Source organism: Ovis aries, chromosome 13 (assembly GCF_016772045.2).
Source record: "Ovis aries strain OAR_USU_Benz2616 breed Rambouillet chromosome 13, ARS-UI_Ramb_v3.0, whole genome shotgun sequence".
NCBI classification, from domain to species: Eukaryota; Metazoa; Chordata; class Mammalia; order Artiodactyla; family Bovidae; genus Ovis; species Ovis aries.
Window position 1 is genome coordinate 11,904,773 of NC_056066.1, and position 23,731 is coordinate 11,928,503.

The 23,731-nt window shown below is 44.9% G+C and overlaps 1 protein-coding gene across 4 annotated transcripts in view; it reads right to left on the bottom strand.

Moving 5' to 3' along the window:
* SFMBT2 (Scm like with four mbt domains 2) overlaps positions 1-23,731 on the bottom strand; it is a 182,173-nt gene that overhangs the window by 151,680 nt on the left and 6,762 nt on the right. For all 4 annotated transcript variants that reach the window (XM_027976510.2, XM_015099536.4, XM_027976509.2 and 1 more), the window contains exons 2-4: positions 12,682-12,832; positions 6,999-7,093; positions 3,481-3,721 (exon numbers count right to left, since the gene is read on the bottom strand). In XM_027976510.2, coding sequence (XP_027832311.1) covers positions 3,481-3,721; positions 6,999-7,093; positions 12,682-12,781 — 436 coding nt within the window. In that variant the 5' untranslated portion in view covers positions 12,782-12,832. The remainder of the gene's footprint in view (positions 1-3,480; positions 3,722-6,998; positions 7,094-12,681; positions 12,833-23,731) is intronic.

The window sequence follows — 23,731 nt, forward strand, 5'->3', positions numbered from 1 at the left end:
CAGTGAAAACAATGTGATTGTTTAGGTTTTGCTAGTATTAGTAAAATGTCATTAAATTTTTTTTTAATAGGAATTTTAAATGCTGATTGTCTCATGTAACACAAACAAAGTCTAGTTTGCGTCCACAGTTAAACAAGGGTTATAGACCGGTAAGTTCTGTCACCCACTCACATTAGGGTCTTGTGTACCAACGGCCACATCTCTTATTTCACAATCAACTATAGCAAAAACAATAATTCCCCCAAACAGTCCAGCACCAGCTTCACAACCAGGCAGGATCCAGTCCCACAACCTAATAGAAGGCCACAGTCACACTTTCTCCCAACACTTCATGAATAAACATCCCTGTATTCAAATAAGTTACCTACTAACTAACTCCAGTCGTTCTAATTCAACCTCGAACGGCAAATAGAGTCATTCTGGCAAGACTGCAGAGTTTGCAATTCAAGTTATGGAAATTTTAATAATGGGAAAAATAAAAATTAGTGGCATGAATCCTAAGGCACCAGAATTCCCATACTTTCCTTGCAACAGTAGCAAGCGCACATAAATATAATACCTCTCAATGTATAATATAAGCCAGGGGCTGGGAAGGTAGGCATTATTTGGATGGGCATCCTCGAATGTGTTTACCTGCAGTCTCACAGGAGCATTCCTTTCCGGGATTCTGCGGGTACCTGCCAGGATGCCAAAGCTCCCCAAGCCCAGACGTTAAGAGGCAATGTTGTTACTTCTGAACAAATAACAGTGAAACAGTCATTGGGTTAAGCGATTTCCTTACATTATCACCATAAACAATAATTATTTGGCAGCTGCCCTTTGCAAGCGTGAACGTGCTTATGAATAAATCGAGGTGTATTGATTCAGCAAGCTGAAATGCTTTACATTTTGCTCCGATATTAAGAGCTATCATCCTCCACTGCACTTAGTGAGGCTTTAATGTACTGTGCTTCTTAATACTTTTAATATGAAATCAGCTCTGGAGCAGGAACACTGCTCTTGGAATGGCCAGTGGGTCACCAAACCCAAGTCTCTCCGAACCTGTCTTTATTAAAGGAACTCTCTTAACAAACTACCCCGGAGTTGTTGCCACGCTGTTTCCTTCCTCCTAACATCAACGGTGTGATGATGGCCTGCACTGATTCAAAGACTAATTTCACTTAAAAGGGCAAGGCAGGGACTTCCCTGGCGGACAGTGGTTCAGAATCTGCCTTGCAATGCATGGGACACTGGCTCAATCCCTGGTCAGGGAACTAAGATCCCATATGCCACGGAGCAACTAAGCCTGAATGATCAACCAGGCATGGTTGTGGGATGTACTTGGTTCTCTGTACGCAAGACTTCCACCGACTCAGCCCATACGCCACGACTAGAGAGTCCGTGCACCTTGAGGAAGTTCCCATATGACTCAACAAAGATGTCACATGCCACAGCTAAGACGCAAGGCAGCCAAATTACATAAATAAATGCAAACAAACAAACAAGAAAAGAGCAAGGCAGGAACATACAGGACTGCAAGAGATGCCATGTGCTTGGTAAAGGATCATCTAAAATTTTTAAAATGACCCGTTTTCAGGGCGGTGACTTGAGAAGACAGAAAGCTACTTGAATCCCAAAATGACCTGAAAGACTGGGGCCCTGCACCCTACATGTGACCAGAAAAGGCAGTCCTCTCCATTCCCTATTAATAAAATCACCCAAAACTCCTGCCCTCTCGCTTGATCCAACGGCATGTTGAAACTGTCATCCACGTTCTGACCAGTCTCTCAGAAACTGAGCGCTCCACTCCCAGATCTCAGGGTTCCAAAGAGGAAGCAGAGTCTACAATTCTGTATCAAGTGAAATTCTATCCATGGCACGCAACAAAGGACTCAAATGCTCATCATGATTTCCCCACTGAGTCTGCTCCCTGATCCACCGAAACATCACCAGCCCCAACAATCACAAAGAAACCTGACTTCTGTGCTCTGCACAGACTCCCAGGCTGGAATTCCACCGATTCTAATCCCAAAGCAAACTCCACTCTTTGCACACCCAATAGCAAAACCCGTGCCCTCCCCCTCCTCTCCTTCCCAGGGATCACAAACCAAGGCAGGTCATGCTGGAAAGCTCTTTAGAGATTATACACCATCACCTCTCATTTCAAAGAGGAGAAGATGGAGGGGTCTCACCCAGGTCCCTACAGGAAATGGAAGACAAGAACCCCCACCTCTGGCTCCACCTGCCATGTTCCTGCTTTTCCCACCCTGTGATTCCTGGGATCAGTAACAAAATCTTTCACCACGCAGCATCTCAAACAAATATATGAGGTGTCATGGACCACTTTCACTCGTGTTAAATAGTCTGGGACGCCTTTCAAGTTTAACCATGACAAAGATCAACCAGGTACAGCTGTGGGATATACCGTGTGATGAGCTCTGCAAGACAGAAAACCACACCACCAAGAATCCTTGGGCAAAAACACAGCCCACGATTCCCTCTGGAACGAGCTGCTATCTCTGGCTACAAAGCAATGATTATCCTGCACTACAGCAATCAATAAACCTCTTGCCCTGTGAACCTGCGACTTCCTGACTTTGTTCTCCGTACGCAAGATTTCCAGGCCGTGTATCGATCACCTACTCAATTTTGTTAAAAGTCCTCTAAAACGAGCAATAAAGAAATTCTCCAATTAGCCTCACTTGGGATGGTCGGAACAGACTTCAGATCTTTCAGTCACATTAATGGTGTCTCCTTCTCACGGGGTTTCCCCATTTTTCACTTGCAATTTGTCATTTTAAGTGTGTCTGGGTCTTGCCTAAGAGCACCAAGTCAAGAGGATACAGATTTGATGGTGTTTCTAAAACTAGGGCGGCTGCCACATTTTTCACCCAAGCAAGAAAGAGAATTGATTTATCAACTCTGCCCCCTTTTCTAAAGCTACAATGTAGATTTTTTTTTTTTTTTAACTAAATGAACCCATCAGCTCTTAAGAGTATTAAAATTCTGTATCCTGGAACTTCTCTCTAAAACGACCCACTAGAGGATGTATTATAAAGTGAAGAAACCCACTTACTTCTCCTCCGAACGTTTTAAAAGTGTCAAATTTTAAGAGTAAGTCTTGAGATAAGCAAGGACAGCAGAAAGGCAAGATTTCACCCAGAAACCAGGCAAGATAACCCATCAGCAGGAAATAGAGAATAAGACCTCCACCGTCAGGATCACTTCGGCCTTCCTTTTCCTATCTCCAAACACCCGCACAAGGATTGATTAAGCTCAAAGGTTATAAAGGGCCACGGTGGGTTCAGCCATTAGGTTCAGCTCCAACTCTTGAAAATACACCCAGCTCCCCCTTACTCCAGCACCCTCAGGCTGAAGCCACTCAAGAAGAGATTGTGAAAATGGTGGATCTTCCAAGGAAATCACAGTTATCAAATCGCTACAAGGTTTCTCTCTGAGCATCACAAGTGATGCCCGAGAGCTGGGCCAGCCCATGCTCACCGTCCGGGGGCATGAGGGTCTTGTTGTTCTGCGTGCACCACCCCACGGGGTGCAGGTCTGCGATCACCACATCACACCAGAAGTCAGCCCGGCGGTCCTCCCCGTAACCACAGTAACGCAGCAGCAGCAGCTGCCCACAGGTGGTAATGACTGTGGCCACCCAGTATGTGTCCGGGTTCTTCTTGTTGGCCACCTCCAGCTTCATCCCCGGCTGGAAGTTGCTCTGAATGCTGATCTCAACCTTAAAGAACCAAAAACACAAAAAAATCCATCACACACTAGACACATAACATCCAGAAAATAACAAGAATGATTAAAAACCTAACGCTTAATATTTGTTTCCTGAGACCGTCACCGCCGAAGAGAAATATAACGTGAGCCACTGGTGAGTCATTAAATTTCCTAGTAGCCACTTTAAAAACAGATAAAACAGACGAAATTAATCACAGTAATGTGTTTTATTTAACCCAAAGAATCCCAAGTAGCATCATTTCAAGATGTAATCAACATTAAAAAAATAGTAACAAGAAAGTTTTCATTCTTATTTTCCAAGGAAGCCTCTGAAATCTGGTGTGCATTCTACACTTAACAGCACATCCTGTTACGAAACAGAACTTGGGTCTGTTAGTCAGACGTCCAGTAAAGTCAATCAACAGGCTGGGCTGCGGTGAAGCAAAGTACAGGGTTTACTGCAGGGCCAAGCAAGGAGAATGGGCAGCTCATGCTCAAAAGACCCAAACTCCCTGGGTTTCTAAGGCAAAGTCAGGGATGTGGGCCACAAGCTGTGAAATCAGCTAATGCACAATTCTCTGACTGGTTGGTGCGAAGGTGACAGGGTGATGTGTTCAGAAACTCAGTCATCAACCTTCTGGTTCTGACGTGTCTGGGGTCCACATGCTGCTGGCTGCCATGCAGTTAACCTCTTCCAGCTGGTGGGGGTTTTGGTATCTGCAAAACTACTCAAGGATCATGCTCAGGGTATTATCTGCAGCCCATGAGGAGGAATTAAGGGTCCTTGACTTTGTTTTATGGCTAAACTATCATTATTTGGGGCTTCCCTGGTGGCTCAGTGGTAAAGAACCTACCTGCAAATGCAGACGACAGGTTGGATCCTTGGGCTGGGAAGATCCTCTGGAGGAGGAAATGGCTACCCACGCCAGGATTCCTGCCTGGGAAATCCCATGGACAGAGGAGTCTGGCAGGCTAGAGTCCATGAGGTCCCAAGAGTCAGACATGACTTGGCAACTAAACAATTATTATTTTGTCTTGCTTGACAGCTTTCCCTTGTTCATTTTTCTTACTTCTCTGATTAAATCTGCTCTTTGAAACTCAGAGAAGACCTTAGGAAGCTAAAGCTTTGGAATTAGGAACATGGGTATTTGTCCCCAGGAAGGTCCTGTAGGGTCCTGCTCACTTTCATTCTCAATTTCGACAACACACTTTCCAAGTGCTAGATGGCTCATGGCTAGATGGCATGTGAACAGTGCAGCCTCAGAAAATGGATTTTCTTTCTTTTTTTTTTTTAATTAAGGGTTATCATCTATGAAGGCGCTCCCAGATGGTGCTAGCGGTAAGGAACCCGCCTGCCAAGGCAGGAGACTTAAGAGACAAGGGTTCGATCCCTGGGTCAGGAAGATCCTCTAGATGGCAGCCCACTCCAGTATTTTTGCCTGGAGAATTCCATGGACAGAAGGGCCTGGCAGGCTGCAGTCCATTAGGCTGCACCAAGCTGGACACGACTGAAGCAACTTAGCACACACACACGTGTCTATGACTGTTTGCTAGCCCTCCCCACAGAAGAAAACTTTCCACCCTTGCAAGCTACAATATTCTAGAGCAAGCACATCAGATGTCCCTGAGTATCTGCTGCACAGACAGATGATGGGATTATAAACTGTTCACCCATGGATCCTCTGCAGGACAGGACACTATACCATGACTGAAAGGCAGGGAGGGGAACAGACTGGGTGAAAGAGAACAGCACTGACTTCATAAGAGATGTTGGTACCTTTCCGATACAGAAAGGAAGGGAAAAGCTGTCGATCAATTGTTATTTAGTTGCTAAGTCATGTCCGACTCTTGGTGATCCCATGGACTGGAGCTCGCCAGGCTCCTCTGTCCATGGGATTCCTCAGCAAGAATCCTGAAGTGGGTTGCCATTTCCTTCTCCAGGGGATCTTCCCAACCCAGAGATAGAACCCGCATCTTCTACACTGGCAGGCAGTTTCTTTACCACTGAGCTTCCAAGGAAGATCTACCTCATTCCTAAAGTGCCTGGAGAAATCTACCAAGTCCTTCTGGCACCAGACAGGGCTCACGTTACAACGGCTTTGGCAAAACGGAAACCACTTGGTATAGGCGAGTATTAGTTTTGTTATGTTTTAATATTTGCCTGCTGGTTTCACTAAATGGCCACAATCCCATTCATAATAAGCCAGTAATTATAACAATCTAAGTGTCAGTGTTAAAAAGCAATCAGGAATGCAATCCACCTTTAACGAGGTCATGCAAGTTTAATAAGGTCTTAAACTCTTTTTCAAAAGAACACTTCACCTCCAAAAAGAATAAAATGTTGCATTAAAATAAAGAAAGTGTTTTCCTAATTTAGCAAAAGAGCCAGAGGGAAGACCAGGTAGAGAAAGTCCCGGGATTTGTTTATGATGGCTAAATCTCTGCCTTGGGAAGCCTGGTATGGGGGCGGGGAGTGGAATGTCTCTCATTATCAAATTTTCATTTCCAGTAAAGCAAAGAGTAAAACCCAGGAACTTGCGTCCTAGAAAGTTACTCTTTTTCTTGCTAATGATACAGCACCAAAATCTCCTGTCTAAGCAAACACTGGATGAAAACTTTTTTTTTTTTACTTCCTGGGACTTGCCCTCTGCTTGGCACACTATTTGCATTGTTCAAAAAAAGTACTGATGAGGGTGATTTTTTGGTTTGATCCAAATATTTCCTGAATACTTCTGGCATTTCCTATAATTAGGCTCATATGTCCACAAATGGCTAGATGGCTTTTTAGGTGTCCTTTCAAAGTAAAAATATCAACGGAAAATTAAAATATCCAGTCCTTACGCCTCCTAAGAAGACACGACTCATAACACCTACTTGCCCAGTTGCTTTTATTTGCTCACATCAACCTTACCTGCCTCCGTCCCCCAGACGGACGGGAACACAGCCTTCTGCTCTGGCTTTCTGAGGCTCAAAACAAGGCTGAAACCTGTGAGCATCTGCCCTGGGCAGGATCAGAGCAAGGCTCACCCCCCACCACTCACTTCCTCATCTCCTACATATTTCTAAGAAACTGTTAGTCGCTCAGGTGTGTCCTATTCTGTGCGAACCCATGGACTCCTCTGTCCATGGCATTCTCCAGGCAAGAATACTGGAGTGGGCAGCCTTTCCTTTCTCCAGGGGATAAATCTTGGCCAAACTTATCTTTCCTTTTCATTCCCTTTCGCAAAACAGGTGTGGCATCTCCCACATCCCAAACGCAAACCAGAAGGGACGCCACCATCACTTACGTGTTTGAAGGATGTATGTGGAGCTGCACTGGCTCCCGTCTCTTCCAAGTACTCCCCCCAGTTGAAGCCGGTCTCCTCCAAACTGGAGCCTTCTTCTGCGGAAAGACCAAACAAAATGAAAATTTTTTAACGTTTAAAAGAAACACTCAAAACATAAACCAAACAAACAAACAAACAAACAAACAAAAAAAAAAACCAGAAAATCAGTACTAGCAAGAAGAATGGAAAGGCCCTGGCCTTCCATGAAAATCAGAAACTCTTTGGTGTGAGAGAGGAACAAATTCAATGTGTAGACGGGCAGTGCTGAATTCTTTTTCAAAGTTCCCATTTGCTGGTTTTAGAAAGAGAAGACTGGAAGGAGACACAGAAGCAACCTAGGAGTGTGTCTATGTGCGCTCAGTCACGTCTGACTCTTGGCGACCCCGTGGACTGCAGCCCGCCAGGCCCCTTTGTCCATGGGATTTCTCAGCAAGAATCCTGGAGAGGGTTGCCATCTCCTCCTCCAGAGGACCCTCCCTACCCAGGGATCAAATGGTCTCCTGCAGCCCCCGCACTGGCAGTCGGGCTCTTTACCACTGAGCCACCCAAATGTCCATCAACAGACCTATGGATGAAGATGTGATACAATCGAATATTACTCAGCCATTCAAGGGGAGAAACGGGCTTATTTGTAGAGATGCAGATGGACCTAGAATCTGTCACAGAGTGAAATAAGTCAGAAAGAGAAAAACAAGTATCGCCTATTAAGGCACATATGAGGAATCTAGAAAAATGGCACGGATGAACTTATCTGCAGGGCAGAGACAGACAGGAAACGGACGTGGACACAGAACAGGAAGGGGGCACAGATTAGGAGGTGGGGATTACCGTGCAGACACCTTTGGTGCTGTCCAGGCCTGACCCTAAGGAACCCGCGTCAGAACCAGAGGAGACCTGACGGCTCCGGTCCCTGGAAGTGGTGGGAAGACCACAGCCAGGGCTTAATCTCAAGTTCAACTCTGAACCCACTCCCCAAACTCCTGATCCTCCATAAGATTCTCACCTACATTGTCACCAAAAAGGCCGCTTCTGCCCAATGTGAATTCATTACAAGCTACGCTTCCACTCTCCTCTCCCACTAAAACAGGCCACAGCAGCTCTGGCGCTCACCCAGGCATTCACACCCGTCAATCAAGAAAGGACAAGGTATAATTGGGCCCCTCCTGATCAGTGAGACCAGTGCTCGGGAAAGCACAGGCGCTCTCTATCATCTAAACAGATTTCTGAGGGACTCCCCTAGAGGTCCAACGGTTAAGAATCTGCCCTTCCAATGCAGAGGGTGTGGGTTCGGTCCCGGTCGGGAAGCTAAGATTCCGCATGCCTCGGAGCCAAAAAAAATTCAAAGCATAAAACAGAAGCAGTATTGTAACAAATTCAATAAAGAGTTTAAAAATGGTCCACATCCAAAAAAAAAAGTTTTTAAATAAATACTTTAAAAAGCACCCAAGAGCCAGACTTCAGTGCTGTTTTGGAAGGTCTTATAGGTCTTCATGGGGTCACAAAGAGTTGGACACGACTAAGTGACTGAACAACAATGCTGTTTTAACAATAAAATCATGCACAAAGTTGAAGATTACCCACAAGACGGCCTCTTGGAAACTGTAGCAGTGACACTTCCTCAGCCACCTATGCCCTGAGCAGCTGATTCTCTAAAGACATTTCAAAGAGCAACAGATAAACACACAATGTTTATGAGCGGAGGTCTCATAAACCCACAGCAAATATTTACAGCTGATTCATAAACCTCTTAAACCCATCCACGTTTTATCAAGGAAACTCTATAGACAATCTCTCTTCTCTGCACAAGAACCGGTGGGAGGCATTCCCCATGATGTAATGCAAACAGATTATGATGAGCTACTACAGAAATGTCACGATTTAAAAGAAGGGAGCGTTTATTGGTGGTGATCCATTTCTAGAATACAGAACGCTGGGTATGTGACCAGAATCACTCCTATTAACTAGAAAAAGAATACTGAACACTTTACTGAAAAGTGGACACGCAGACAACTTTACAGTGAAAAATGGAATCAACACAGGACTCGCTCATCTTTTTTTAAGGGATCAGATCTTGGGTTGTAGAATATTACCATCTGAAATAAGACTAACTTTGCAAGGGAAAAAAAATTTTTGGGGGGGCCATGAAACTTGGAATCTTAGTTGCCCAACCAGGAATCAAACCTGTGCCCCCTATACAGAGTCTTAATTAGTGGGCTGCCAATGAAGTCCTTTGCAAGCGAAATATTAAACCTATTTCCAGTACCCAGTCAAGGAACAGAAAACCAGCAGGTTTAGAGTAAATGAAATCTTACAGGGCACCTTCTTGTGAGCTAGATATTTAAGTGGAAAGAGAAATGAAGAAGACACTCAATCTTTATCATTCTAACTACTGATAGTCCCTAGGATCACAAGGTTTAAAAAACAGTTCTACCGTTGCAACGAGCCAACTCATCGGAAAAGACCCTGATGCTGGGAAAGACTGAGGGAAAAGGAAAAAGGGGTGACAGAGGATGAAATGGCTGGATGGCCTCACTGACTCAATGGGTATGAGTTTGAGCAAAACCCCAGGAGATGGTGAAGGACAGGGAAGCCTGACGTGCTGCAGTCCCTGGGGTCACAGAGAGTCAGACGCGACTTAGCCACTGAACAACAGCCACTGTAAGCACACTGGACAGACACATGGCATGGATGGAACACGGCAAGGACTAGCCAACATCCATCCTAGGCCTGAGTTCACGGCTGCAGGACTACACCTGGGAGGGGGGACGGACAACACAAGGCCCTCAAGGCTGTCTCAGCTTTCCAGACCCCAAGAAGGCCAGACGGACTTTCCAGAAAAAAAAAAAGAAACACACCCCATTCTCCTAGTTAGGGAGGCAACAACTGTTCAAAGAGACTCTAAAAGGGGAGAAGGGGGAATATTATTGAGTCACACTGAACCAGTCCCCAGCAGGAAGAGTAAGAGATCTGGAATTTTCTACAAAGAATGTTGATTCCTTTCCTTCCCAAATAGTAGAGCCCATGGAACTCTGGTTGTTGTTTAGCCGAAAAGTCACGTTCAACTACTCACATTGGTATACCCCTAATACAAAAAACATATCCATCAAGCCCACATTTCCAGCATAATTCTTTCCCTCAGTGGCTTGCCCTGTCTGAATGTGCAATGCCACTCTATCTGCAGGCTTCATCAGCAAATTACATTGAGCTGGTCTGAAAAAAGAATGTCAAGGCATCTCCATCAGCACACTGTTTTGCCTGCTTTCATCACTGCAACTGAAGAAATGGAGCAGGAATCCAATCCCGACCCAACTTCCTTCTCTGAGCCCCGTACCAGAGCCGCCCAGGCTGTCTACTGGGGAGGCCTCGGAGCATCCATGGGGCTTATCCTGGGGGTGGCCTCAGGGCCCCTGGGAGGAGGAGAAATTTTACATGGTAACCCTGAATATTCTTTGGAAGCACCATTGCTGAAGCTGAAGCTCCAATACTTCGGCCACCTGATTCAAAGAGCTGACTCATTAGAAAAGACCCTGATGCTGGGAAAAACAGAAGGCAAAAGAAGAACGGGACGGCCGAGGATGAGATGGTTGGATAACGTCACTGATTCCACCGACTCAATGGACATGAATTTGAGCAAACTCCAGGAGATAGTGAAGACAGAGGAGCCTGGCATGCTGTAGCGACTGAACAACAATTTCATTGAGGGGACTCGAGTGTCATGGGCCCCAACTACTATTTGAGCCTTCCTTAAAATGAGGCAAAACGAAAAATAAAAAAGCTGTTTATGAGACAGAGAGTCCTCCGTGTGAAGCTGAAGTTTTCATAACAAAAAGTGGATCATCACGCAGGAAACTACAGCACCTGGGAGTGAGGGTGGGGGACCCCCAACTACACAAACACCCAGGAGCAACCACGTTAAGACTCGTGGTCTCATTAAAATGCAAAGACACATCTTGTAACTTTCCAGATGGAGGTCAAATCTCCCAGAAGCTAATGGTCATTTTTTAATGAATTCTCCAGAGCAATGTTTATGATTCAGAGCCAAGCTGTCCTTATAAAAGTTGCTGTTATGTAAATATCACAAAACTTTATTTTTAAAAAATTATCTTTTTAAAATAAACTCTTTATTACGTCAGTAGTTAGAAAAAGATGCGTGTATAAATTCACTGGTTAAATAGAAAATTCAATCAGAGATATCCATTGCTTTGTTTGGGATTTCTTAAAAAGGAGAAATATCTTAGCACAAATTCACACAATCTAAATATCTTTCACATTATGCTCTTTAGGACTTGGTGCTTTTCCTGCCGTGCTCCAGGTCCAGTCCCTGATAGGGGAACTAGGATCCCTCAAGCCTCGAGGTACAGCCAAAAAAAGGAAAAGAAGGATAGAAAGGGTCTTAGGAAGGGGCATCCGACAACTGGGCAGATCACCCTGGCCCTCTCTTTCTGGGCACATGGGAGACAATTTTACTTGGTCGCCTCCCTTGCAGTGGGCGAAACCCGCGACTAGTTCTAGTCAAGAGACTGGGAGCAAAGGTCTCCTCCTCTGGGCTCAAGGATTTAAGCGCTGATTCAAGCCCCTCCAGCCCGGCTCACCCCTGTGAGGACAGACCTCGGAGCATCGTGGAGAGATGACAGCCCTAAAGAGGGTGTGGGAGGACTCACCGGACAGAGCCTCCACTGGCCCTGCTCAAACGATATGGCCAATTTATAAGCACTTACTGTGTTAAGCTACCGAGGTTTTATTTTCTATTGGAGCACAGCTGATTTGCAATGTTGTTTTCACTTCAGGTGTACAGCGAAGTGACCCAGTTACACACACATACATAACACACACACACACACACACACACACACACACACACACACACACCCCACACACATATATATACTTTATCAGATTCTTTTCCATTATGGTTTATTACAGAATATTGAGTAGAGTACCCTGTGCTATATACAACAGGATGTGGTTGTATCTATTATATACATAGCAGTGTGTATATGTTAATCCCAGCCTCCTAATTTATCCAAGAGAGGGATAAACTTAAGCTTGTTTTCTGTCTGTGAGTGCCTTTGTTCTGTAAATAAGTTCAATTTGTACTATTTTTTAATTCCATATATAGAGTGATAGCATATGTATTTGTCTTTCTCTGACTGCCTTCACTTAGTACGATAACCAACCTCTCGATTCATACGCGCTGCTGCAAATGGCACCATTTCATTCTTTTTGTGGCTAAGAGTCTATCTGCATCTGGGTACCACATCTTCTTAACCTATTCATCTGTCGACGGACTCTTTGGCTACTTCCAACTCTTCACTACTGTAAACAGTGCTGCACCAACAGTGGGGTGCATTTATCTACAGTTTTGTCCAGATACACGCCCAGGATGGGGACTGCTGGATCACAGAGCCACTGACGTTTTGAAGTGACATGTCCCCTTATTATAACCTAGCCTGCTCTGTCTAGTATTTTGAACCCAATTTTCCGTTAACTTTCAAGCTGCTATATGCTTATAAATATCCCTGCAGATCTCAGAACAAGCAGTATGTAAAGCCTCAGAATACACCCCAATGTTTTCTAAACATTCTCAGGAAAATACCGATCAAGACGTCAAATGGCCAAACTCGTTTAGGAAACAAAATCGCACCTGAGTCAAGATCTCCATTACGATCAGCGGAGCTCTGATGTTTTTCCAAGGGTGAGGATGAAGGGTCCCGCATACTGGAAGCTGACACACTGCCCTCCATTCTCAACGGCTGAGATCGTCTTCTCTCAATTCATCCTGCAGGAAGAGTTACCTAAGGGAAACCAACAACAGCAGAAGTCAGAGCACGGCAATCGTAACCACGAATTTCTGAACTCTCCGACACGAACGGCAGCCCTTCAAAGCGGCTACCGATCATTACAACTTGCAGGGAGTGACGTCACGTTAGCAACAGAAAATACCAGGACTGAAGACTAAAGAGCACATACCCACACAAGGTCAAAAACAAGGTCACAGCACAGCAAAAGCATCCATTTTCTCCAGGTCATCATCACCAGTAAGGGACACATTTTTCAGCAATCATCAGAAGTGTCATTCAATCAACAAAACTGCCATTTCAACCCCCAAATCTACCTTGGCGGCATTAGTAAGACATTCCGAGATCTACGTTCTCCCTCCTCTCTCGCTGGAAGCTATGAAGCAGGAACTGCACCCACCCCCCATCCCCTGCCCGGGCCTCAGCATCCCCACACACAGGGAAGGTAACTGGTGTCTCACAAATGATTTGTTACTAAAACCAGACAAAGCATCACTGCATGCCAATAACGTGCTTTCTGACCAACTGCACTTTCCCTGTAATAAGAGGGTGACTCCACACTTGCATTCTGCTAGAATTGGTGGGAAAACAGGCAAAATTACAGCCGATTCTCACAGAATCCTACAATCTGGTTTGTGTACTTAACAGCCAGTGAAATACCCAAGTGCTATCATTACTAAGAGTCAGCCAGTCAGGGCTGGTTTGCCAAAATAGAGACCCGATCCTTGCACTTCACTCTGCAGGCAGAAGTGGGCACTGCAGGGCTTCCTTCTAAGAAGCAAAACGATCAGGTTTGTTTCAGAAAAATCATTAGGGCGGCTGCATGCCAGATAGATGGACAGACAGGGAGAGACTGAATGGAAACAGAGAATAAGAACATGTTGCGTGATAGGGCATCACTTGATAAAGAAAAAACTGAGAAATTACTACCTCGTATTTCGTATCTTGGTTTCCCTTAGGTAACTCTTCCTGCAGGATGCATTAAGAGAAGATACCTAGTATCTTTTGGGCTCCATAAAGGACAGAAATGGTATGGACCTAACAGAAGCAGAAGATATTAAGAAGAGGTGGCAAGAATACACAGAAGAACTGTACAAAAAAGATCTTCACGACCAAGATAATCACGATGGTATGATCACTCACCTAGAGCCAGACATTCTGGAATGTGAAGTCAAGTGGGCCTTAGAAAGCATCACTACGAACAAAGCTAGTGGAGGTGATGGAATTCCAGTGGAGCTATTTCAAGTCCTGAAAGATGATGCTGTGAAAGTGCTGCACTCAATATGCCAGCAAATTTGGAAAACTCAGCAGTGGCCACAGGACTGGAAAAGGTCAGTTTTCATTCCAATCCCAAAGAAAGGCAATGCCAAAGAATGCTCAAACTACAGCAAAATTGCACTCATCTCACATGCTAGCAAAGTAATGCTCAAAATTCTCCAAGCCAGGCTTCAGCAACACGTGAACCGTGAACTTCCAGATGTTCAAGCTGGGTTTAGAAAAGGCAGAGAAACCAGAGATCAAATTGTCAACATCCGCTAGATCATGGAAAAAACAAGAGAGTTCCAGAAAACATCTATTTCTGCTTTATTGACTATGCCAAAGCCTTTGACTGTGTGGATCACAATAAACTGTGGAAAATTCTGAGAGAGATGGGAATACAGACCACCTGACCTGCCTCTTGAGAAATCTGTATGCAGGCCAGGAAGCAACAGTTAGAACTGAACATAGAACAACAGACTGGTTGCAAGTAGGAAAAGCAGTACGTCAAGGCTGTATATTGTCACCCTGCTTATTTAACTTCTATGCAGAGTACATCATGAGAAATGCTGAGCTGGAAGAAGCACAAGCTGGAATCAAGATTGCCGGGAGAAATATCAATAACCTCAGATATGCAGATGACACCACCCTTATGGCAGAAAGTGAAGAGGAACTCAAAAGCCTCTTGATGAAAGTGAAAGAGGAGAGTGAAACAGTTGGCTTAAAGCTCAACATTCAGAAAACAAAGATCATGGCATCTGGTCCCATCACTTCATGGGAAATACGTGGAGAAACAGTGGAAACAGTGTCAGACTTTATTTTGGGGGGCTCTAAAATCACTGCAGATGGTGACTGCAGCCATCAAATTAAAAGACGCTTACTCCTTAGAAGGAAAGTTATGACCAACCTAGATAGCATATTGAAAAGCAGAGACATTACTTTGCAAACAAAGGTGCGTCTAGTCAAGGCTATGGTTTTCCCAGTGGTTATGTATGGATGTGAGAGTTGGACTGTGAAGAAAGTTGAGTGCCAAAGAATTGATGCTTTTGAACTGTGGTGTTGGAGAAGATTCTTGAGAGTCCCTTGGACTGCAAGGAGATCCAACCAGTCCATTCTAAAGGAGATCAGCCCTGGGTGTTCTTTGGAATGATGCTAAAGCTGAAGCTCCAGTACTTTGGCCACCTCATGCAAAGAGTTGACTCATTGGAAAAGACTCTGATGCTGGGAGGGACTGGGGGCAGGAGGAGAAGGGGATGACCCAGGATGAGATGGCTGGATGGCATCACCGACTCGATGGACACTGAGTTTGAGTGAACTCTGGGAGATGGTGATGGACAGGGAGGCCTAGTGTGCTGCGATTCATGGGGTCGCAAAGAGTCGGACACAACTGAGTGACTGAACTGAACTGAGTTTGTATATCTTAAGCCCCTACTCCTAACTTGCCCCTCCCCCATCCTCTCCCCACTGATAACCACTAGTTTGTTCTCTATGTCTGTGAGTCTGCTTCTGTTTCATTATATCCCTTTGTTACATTTTTTAGATTCTATATATGTGATAACATATAGTATTTGTCTTCCTCTGTCTGACATATTTCCCTAAGCATAATACCTTCCAGGTGCATCCATGTTGCTCAAATGGCAAATTTTTCATTCTTTTTCATGGCTGAGTAATATTTCTTTTTATACCTATTTCAATCTGGAGAAGAAAATGGCAACCCACTCCAGTATTCTTGCCTGGAGAATCTCATGGACAGAGGAGCCTGGCAGGCTTGGGGTCACAAAGAGTCGAACGTGACTTAGCAACTGAGCATGCATGCGTATCTATTTTAAAGCCTTATGTGATTAGCAGCTGCCATACTGAACACCCAGACCACTGCCTAGGTAAGCAGAAGTTTATGATATTTGAGTTTGGAATATGCCCTAAATCAGCACCAATTCTTGCTTCTCTTGGTAGTTTTAACATATAGCAAACTAGTTTAAAGAGCATAGGAATCTTAAAACCTAAAGAACTTCAAAAGCAGACTGAACAGTTTCTCCATAATATTTCAAAATCTTTCACTGCAATCTTCTTAAAGTAGTAGGTTTTCAGTGAATGTGCTGTTTTTATACCAAAACAATTTCAAAAGAGAAGCAATCTTAGCAGCTAAGTTATGCCACTAAAATTACAGCTTCTTTCATTCATCTACAAATTAAAGAAAATCATTCCACCTCAGAAATGTAATCAGGCACAGTTTTTCTGCAAGGAAAAGTCTATGAACCTAACTACTAGTAAATCAGTCAAATATCAGTAGCTTCTATGCCCTTATTAAAGGAGGAAAAAGTCTGCTCAAGTTTTTAAGATTCCTACTGATTCAACTCTGTCTGTGTCTAACTACATGCTGTAAAAAGGTAATCAGCGACTGTAAAATAAGTTCAGTTTAATGAACCAGACCCATCATTTTGAATAGAAGTCAAGAGCAACAACATTTACACCAAAAACCCACACTGTTCTGTAAGGACAAGTAACACGTCTTTGTCCACTCAGGCAGCCGCAAGATTTATTTATTTTGGTAAATGACATGTCACCATTTCCTTTTTCACAATGTTTACTTTTTTCCTTTCCATAGAAGATAACCTTTCCACTTTCTGCACAAGTCTTGCAAAATAAAATTAAAAACGGACGAACTAAAATCACGTGTAATTCTAACACTCAGGGACAATGTCTTTTGTACTTATAGTGTCTCCTCCAGAGACTTCTCTGTGGGTTTTTTTTTCATACAGAATTTAGAACTTTAATTCATTTATAGTTAATATCACCTAGAAAGCATGTCTCCCACATCATTAAACTTCTCTGAAAACATGACTTAAAATGGTTGTATGATTTTCATTACAATATGAATACATTATTTATTTGCTATCCCTCTCCCACTGCTGGCCATTATTTTGATTTTTTAATTTTTCATTACTATGGACATCATAATTTGCAATTCTCCCATGACATCTCAGCTCTTTCCCACATTTTAATTTTCATTACTATGGACATCATAATTTGCAATTCTCCCATGACATCTCAGCTCTTTCCCACATTTTAACTTTGTTGGTATTTTTAATGGATCTTTAAGAGCCCTGCATATCTTATCCCACAAAACCCTTGCAGACATTTTCCCTTAATTCTCCCCTTAGTGATACCTTCTGATACATGTATGGAACATGCGGTCTTTTTCAACTTAGTCTGATCCATCGATCCACTTTATGTCTTCTAAAACTTATATTCATAAAATGTCCTCCCCAAATGTGAAGAAGTTAATAATCCATTGCTACCCCATTGGGTTTTTAACAGCCTGTCTTTACCATCTATTAAATGCTTACACATACAAGGCTACGGTTCCATGCACCAACTTTCCTTTATTTATGAGTCAGCAAAATAGGAACTGTGACTACTACTCACACATCCCCCACTTAGCTCAGCAATCACTGAACTTGGGGCCATTAAGGCAGATTTATAGAGGGGTGACAATGGTAATGCCGGGCTGGGAACCCAGACACACGACCTGATCATCACAAGCGGCTCTACTGTGGACAGAAAGTGCCAGAACCTGCACCCAGGGAGAAATGACCGGGCACCAGAGACCCCCTCCCCCACCAAATCTCCACTTTCTGCTTTGTTTGCAGGGAGGAGGAACTGGTTACCCAAAACAAACATTTCTGGACCATCCTAAAAGTTGGATGTGGTCATGCCACTGCGTTCTGGCCCGTGAGAAGTTTGCCGAGCCCGCCTTCTCCACCAAAGGCTGTGACCTCCTGGTTCTGCTGTCAGCTACAGATGACTACTTCAGAGAGAAACCAGCTGCGTGGTTTCCACCCCTCCATCTGAGGGTCCCGATACACAGCCAACCCCAATAAACACACCCGAAAAGGACCGTGCTCCTTAGTAACATGGTTGTAATGAAGATGACTGGGTGGTCCTCTAGAATTCAGGGTGGGCGCTGTTTTTATCTGAAAGCCTATCAATAAGGCCCAAAATGGGCGGGGGGGGGGGGGGGTGCTTCCCTAGTGACTCTGGTAAAACATCTACCTGCCAATGCAGGAGACACAGGTTTGATCCCTGATCCGAGAAGATACCACGTGCTTCGGAGCGACTAAGTCGGTACGCCACAACTATTGAGTCTGTGCTCTAGAGCCCAAGAGCCACAGCTACTGATCCCGTGTGCCACAAACACCGAAGTCTGTGCTCTGCAACGAGAGAAGCCCGAGCAGCTCGGCTGAACAGTAGCCCCCTCGCAGAGAAAAAGCCTGCGCGCAGCAGTGAGGACCCAGCACAGTCAAAAATAACTAACTACATAAATTTATTAAAAATAATAATAATAATGTCAAACGCTGTCTCTGGTTTCTCCACCCTTACCCCCCAACGGCCAAAAAAAATCTCAGCTGGGTTTGTTGTCACTGTTCAGTTGCTAAGTTGTGTCTGACTCTCTCCAATCCCGTGGACTATAGCCCGCCAGGCTTCTTCCTCTGTCCATGGAATTTCCCAGGCAAAAATACTAGAGTGGGTTGCCATTTCCCACTCCTGAGGATCTTCCCAACCCAAGGATCAAATCTTTGTCTCCTGCACAGGCAGGCGGATTCTTTACCACTGAGGGATCAGGGAAGCCCATTAATGAAGCTTTGCATCGTGGATAAAGAATCCACCTGCCAACGCAGGAGACACAGGTTCAACCTCTGGGTCAGACGATGAGAAGAAAATGGCCATCCACTCCAGCATTCTTGCCTGGGAAATCCCATGGACAAAGGAGCCTGGTGGGTTACAGTCCATGAAGTCCCAAGTTGTCGGACATGACTGAGCGACTTAGCATTAAAAATCATTCTTACCTGCATTCATCAAAAGGCAAAGTTAAAACACATACCACCCTGAAGGCCTTACTCCAGTGAGCGTTACTATAATAGCAATAAAAGAAATGTTGCATCTCTTTTAAAGTTACCCAATTATCTAGCCCTTTCAAAGGGATCCACTTAAAGTAGTTTAAGAAACGGGCAATTTTACTACCTATTAACATGCTTACCATTTCAAGCTAGTCATTCTGAAACGGGGAAATGGTTGGCAGCTGTTTTTTATGTGACTCCAAAGAAAGACTCTTCTCCAGGTTGAAAATTAAAGGCGAAGGCCTCAACGGACAGCTTATGAAATTCCAGACAGGCTCTGGCTGCCCGTGGAAATCTAGCATGTCTAAATCAGAGAAAATGGCCTCATTTCACACTCCAGGAACTTCCTAATGAGCACAGGACACCTCATCCGAGCCAAGACCTTCCCAAACATTTCCATCAAAATGGAAAATCTCAGAGCATTCTGAGGGAGGCACAGAGTTGCGACCCAAACCTCATCTCTGAAACAATCACTGCATCCACCTTCCTATGAAGCAACATGCAAATACCAGCCTGGGATCCTGGGGGTTATCTGCAAGAACCACATTTATAAATGGCTCTACGGATGAAAAGAGGTGTTAAGTATCCAGGCACTCATCAAGGAAGGCTCCCTTCTGTTTACACCCACCGTGTCACCCGGATCACTCTACTAACCAGGCGTGACCAAGTCCCTCTCCCCCATGCTCACCAGCCAACACTGTTTCTCCAAGAAGAGGCAAGCCTTCCGAGTCCGTCATCCAGGGAGATGACCTGATTCCTCGGGACAGAAGATTTCATGAAACGTTGCCATCTGCCATGTGTTCCAGAGCTTGGTTTACACCTTGATTAGGACCTCAACCTCCTGGCCACTTTGCAACCAGTATGCATCCAGTTCACTCTAAATAGATTGAAATCTGACACAAACAGCTCCCCCAGCATAAGACATGCTAACTTCTCGCATCCCGATTCATACCTCTGTCCCAAGAAATTAGATCTGCAGAGGGTAAGAGAGGGTCAAAGAGTACATCGCAAGGCCAGTGGCAGCCAATGATCCCCACGACAGCAAGCTGGGTCGTCTTTTTTTTTAAAGAAGTTTTTAAGCTGGGGGATAGCTGTGTTACAAGTAGCGTTAGTTTCTGCTGCACAACAGAGTGAATCAGCTATGCCCCCTCCTTCTGGAGCCTCTGTCCCATCCCCCGCCATCCCACCCCTCTAGGTCATCCCAGAGCACCAAACGGAGCTCCCTGCGTTATACAGCAGCTTCCCACTAGCTGGCTGTTCTACACACAGGAGCATATACACGTCAAAGCTATTCTCTCAATTCATCCCACCTTCTTCTTTCCCCCGCCCCAACCTTCCAGGTCCATTCTCGACATCTGCACTTCTATTCTTGCCTTACAAATAGCTTCCTCAGTACCGTTTTTCCTGATTCCTCATACATGTGTTAATATACAGTATTTGTTTTCCTCTTACGTCACTCTCACCTAGAGTCTGTCTCGCAGAGCGTAGCCAATTGTGTCTTCTGATTCAAAGTCTTAACTGTCACCTCTTAATCTCCCATCCCAATCAAACAGCAAGTGTGTTACTCCAGATAGAGCTAAATCAGCCACTCAAGAGCGAGCGCGTGGGCAAAATGAGAAAGGTAACAGCCCTCCACATTACTTGCTCGAGAGAAAGGAAAACCCAATCAAATCACAGACTAGCTGTGCCACCATCCGGGAAGTTCACTTATTTGTTAACTATTTCCCTTCGAATTATTTATGTACAATTCTCTACTTATTTCCTATCAAGATAGACTAGGTCTTGAAAGATGCAATAATATCGACTTAACCATTGGTCTTTGCATCAAGGTAGCTCTCTAGGGCTTGTCACACCAGAAACCGACTTCCAAGCCACAAAGGTGAACACCATCCTTACGTCAGCATACGATGGACAAGAAATACTTGACACAGAAGAGCTTGGCTGTAAGGCCTTATCAAAGCATGACGTTCAGAATTAACAGACATTCCGTAGTAGTAACTTGGACAAACTGCAAACACAGGATTTCCCTGCCATCTGCAAATATTAAGAGCGATGAGTTAGAGCACCATCCTGAGGCTGCAGCAAAGTTATCACGCTCCTGCTCAGTCTCGGCGCAACCCCATGGACCACAGCCCACCAGGCTCCTCTGTCCAGGAAGTTTTCCCAGGCAAGAAATCCCTGCAGAGAGGCCTGCCATCTCCTCCTCCAGGGGATCTTCCCAACCCAGAAATCAAACCCATGTCTCTGAAGTCTCCTGCATTGGCAGGTGGATTCTTTATCGCTGAGCCACCTGGGAAGCCCCCGTAACAAAGCTAAGTAACCTCACATTCTACAGGAGACGTGCATCCCACATCACACACCTGTGCACAGGGGTCAGTTAGGGAAATGAGCCTGTGCGTTGTACGTACAGTCATCAGAACTCAGGAAGTACACCTGACAGGGTCCCCTTCAGTGAGCACGCGTGCGTGCAATCACTTCAGTCGTGCCTGACTCTTTGTGACCCCATGGACCACAGCCCACCAGGCTCCTCTGTCCATGGGATCCTCCAGGCTAGGTTGCCATGCCCTCTTCCAGGGGATCTTCCCGACCCAGGGATTGCAGCCACACCTCTTAAGTCTCCTGCATTGGCAAGAGGATTCTTTATCACTAGCACCACCTGGAAGGCCCACTGTAAGCGTCTAATCATCAGTACCCAATTTTCTGAGGGGGTTTTCTGAATGGATGACTTCAAGGAGGACAGACGCACAGATACTTCAACTGATTTGGACTCTGCAAGCCCATCCCTGAAGGATGTGACCCCAGGTTGAGCTCTGGGGATCCACTTGAAGAGCATTTCAGGTTTTGACTTTAAGCCACAGATATCAAATGGCATGAGAGGTATGATCTAAATGCAGAAAGGAAATTTACTAGAAACAAGTCTTCCCGTCCTAGGGATCAAACCCAGGTCTCCTTCACTGCATGCAGATTCTTTACCATCTCAGTCACCAGGGAAGCTCTAGAGGAATAAGAGAATAAATAAGACAGTAGTAAGTTGGGCCCCATGCAACTGCCAAGTCAATTAAAAACACCCTAATTTACTTTAGTTATAAGGAACTTGGGAAATGTAACCAATCCTGTGAAGAGCTGGTTTAACCCTGCAGTGTAACCATCACTTAGCAGAAGGTACTCTGGGCCTTTTAAACCACAACAAGCAACAGTTTTCACGAACTGTAAAACACAGGGACTATTCTAGAGGTCTCCAAAAGTCTCTCTCTCAACCCGCTCAAACATTTCAGAAGATCTGGATTTTCCTGAACCTTCCTAGTTGAGAATGGCTGTGGTAGGAAAGAACAATATACAATCCTCTCAAACGGAACAGAGACTCAAAACAGGAAGTAGTCACCATGGTCTACGCTGGATCCCAAAAGCCTTCATTCAAAAGCTTTCAAGAGATGGGGTTAGTCCCAAGTGCCCAGCTGGCTACTCAGAGTGGACAATCTGCTACACTGCCCTGAGCCGCGCTAGTTCACAGTACAGGGAGGAAAGGGGGAAAAAGGCATCTGAGTTCTGCAGCTGGCTGGGAAAAAGAAACCATATTTAAGCTAAAGTTGTAAAGATAATAAATGGTAAGGACCAAGACTCAAGGCTCCAAACACTCTCTTACTCCACTTAGAGCCTTTCTCCTGCCTCCAAGCAGAACATCAAAGAACACAGAAAACCAGAGGGGTAGGTTTCATCCCAGAGTTGGCTGTTTCTTAGTAACAGCACTATGGGCTATTAGGGACAAAGGAGAGGGGAGGAGAGAAAAACGGGATGCTCCAGAACCATCAGCCTTTATTAAAATGATGGCAGGGACTTCCCTGGTGGTCCACTGGCTGAGACTCCTTGCTCTCAATGCATCGAGTCCAGGTTCAATCCCTGGTCAGGGCACTAGAGCCTGCAAGCCGCAACTAAGAATTAGCACAGCCAAGTAAATAAGCATCTGCTTAAATGACCTTTCACACGAGGCTTTGTAGGAACTTGCACTTGGCATTTCAAACGCTCATGCTGCTGCTGCTGCTAAGTCGCTTCAGTCGTGTCCAACTCTGTGCAACCCCATAGATGACAGCCCACCAGGCTCCCCCATCCCTGGGATTCTCCAAGCAAGATCACTAGAGCGGGTTGCCATTTCCTTCTCCAATGCATGAAAATGAAAAGGGAAAGTGAAGTCACTCAGTTGTGTCCATGTCCGACTCTTAACGACCCCATGGACTGCAGCCCACCAGGCTCCGTCCATGGGATTTTCCAGGCAAGAGTACTCCAGTGGGGTCCCATTGCCTTCTCCGATTTGCCCAACACTAGAATTCACTGAATATAAGGCATCAACCAAAATGCGTCACTGTTTTTTTTAAAAAAAATTTTTAAAAATTGAACCTGAAAGCACAATGGATTCTTTCTTTAAATCAATGTCTAAGACATCCATCTTATCACAAGAATAGAAACCTACAGGACGAGAGAGTAAAACTTTTTGAGTAGTGAGTATCATAGGTAACAGGAATGACCCTAACTGCTGATGTACAGCAAAGTATTAGCATGTTTTAAAATTCTCTACGAGGGACTTCCCTGATGATCCAGTGGTTCAGACTCTGAGCTTCCACTGCAGGGGGTGGGTTCAAGTGCTGGGAGGGGCACTAAGATCCTGAATGCCACGCGGCACAGCCAAAATTATAACTAAAATTCTCTACAGGCTAACGAGATAGGGAGTAAAGGGTGGTGCCTTTCG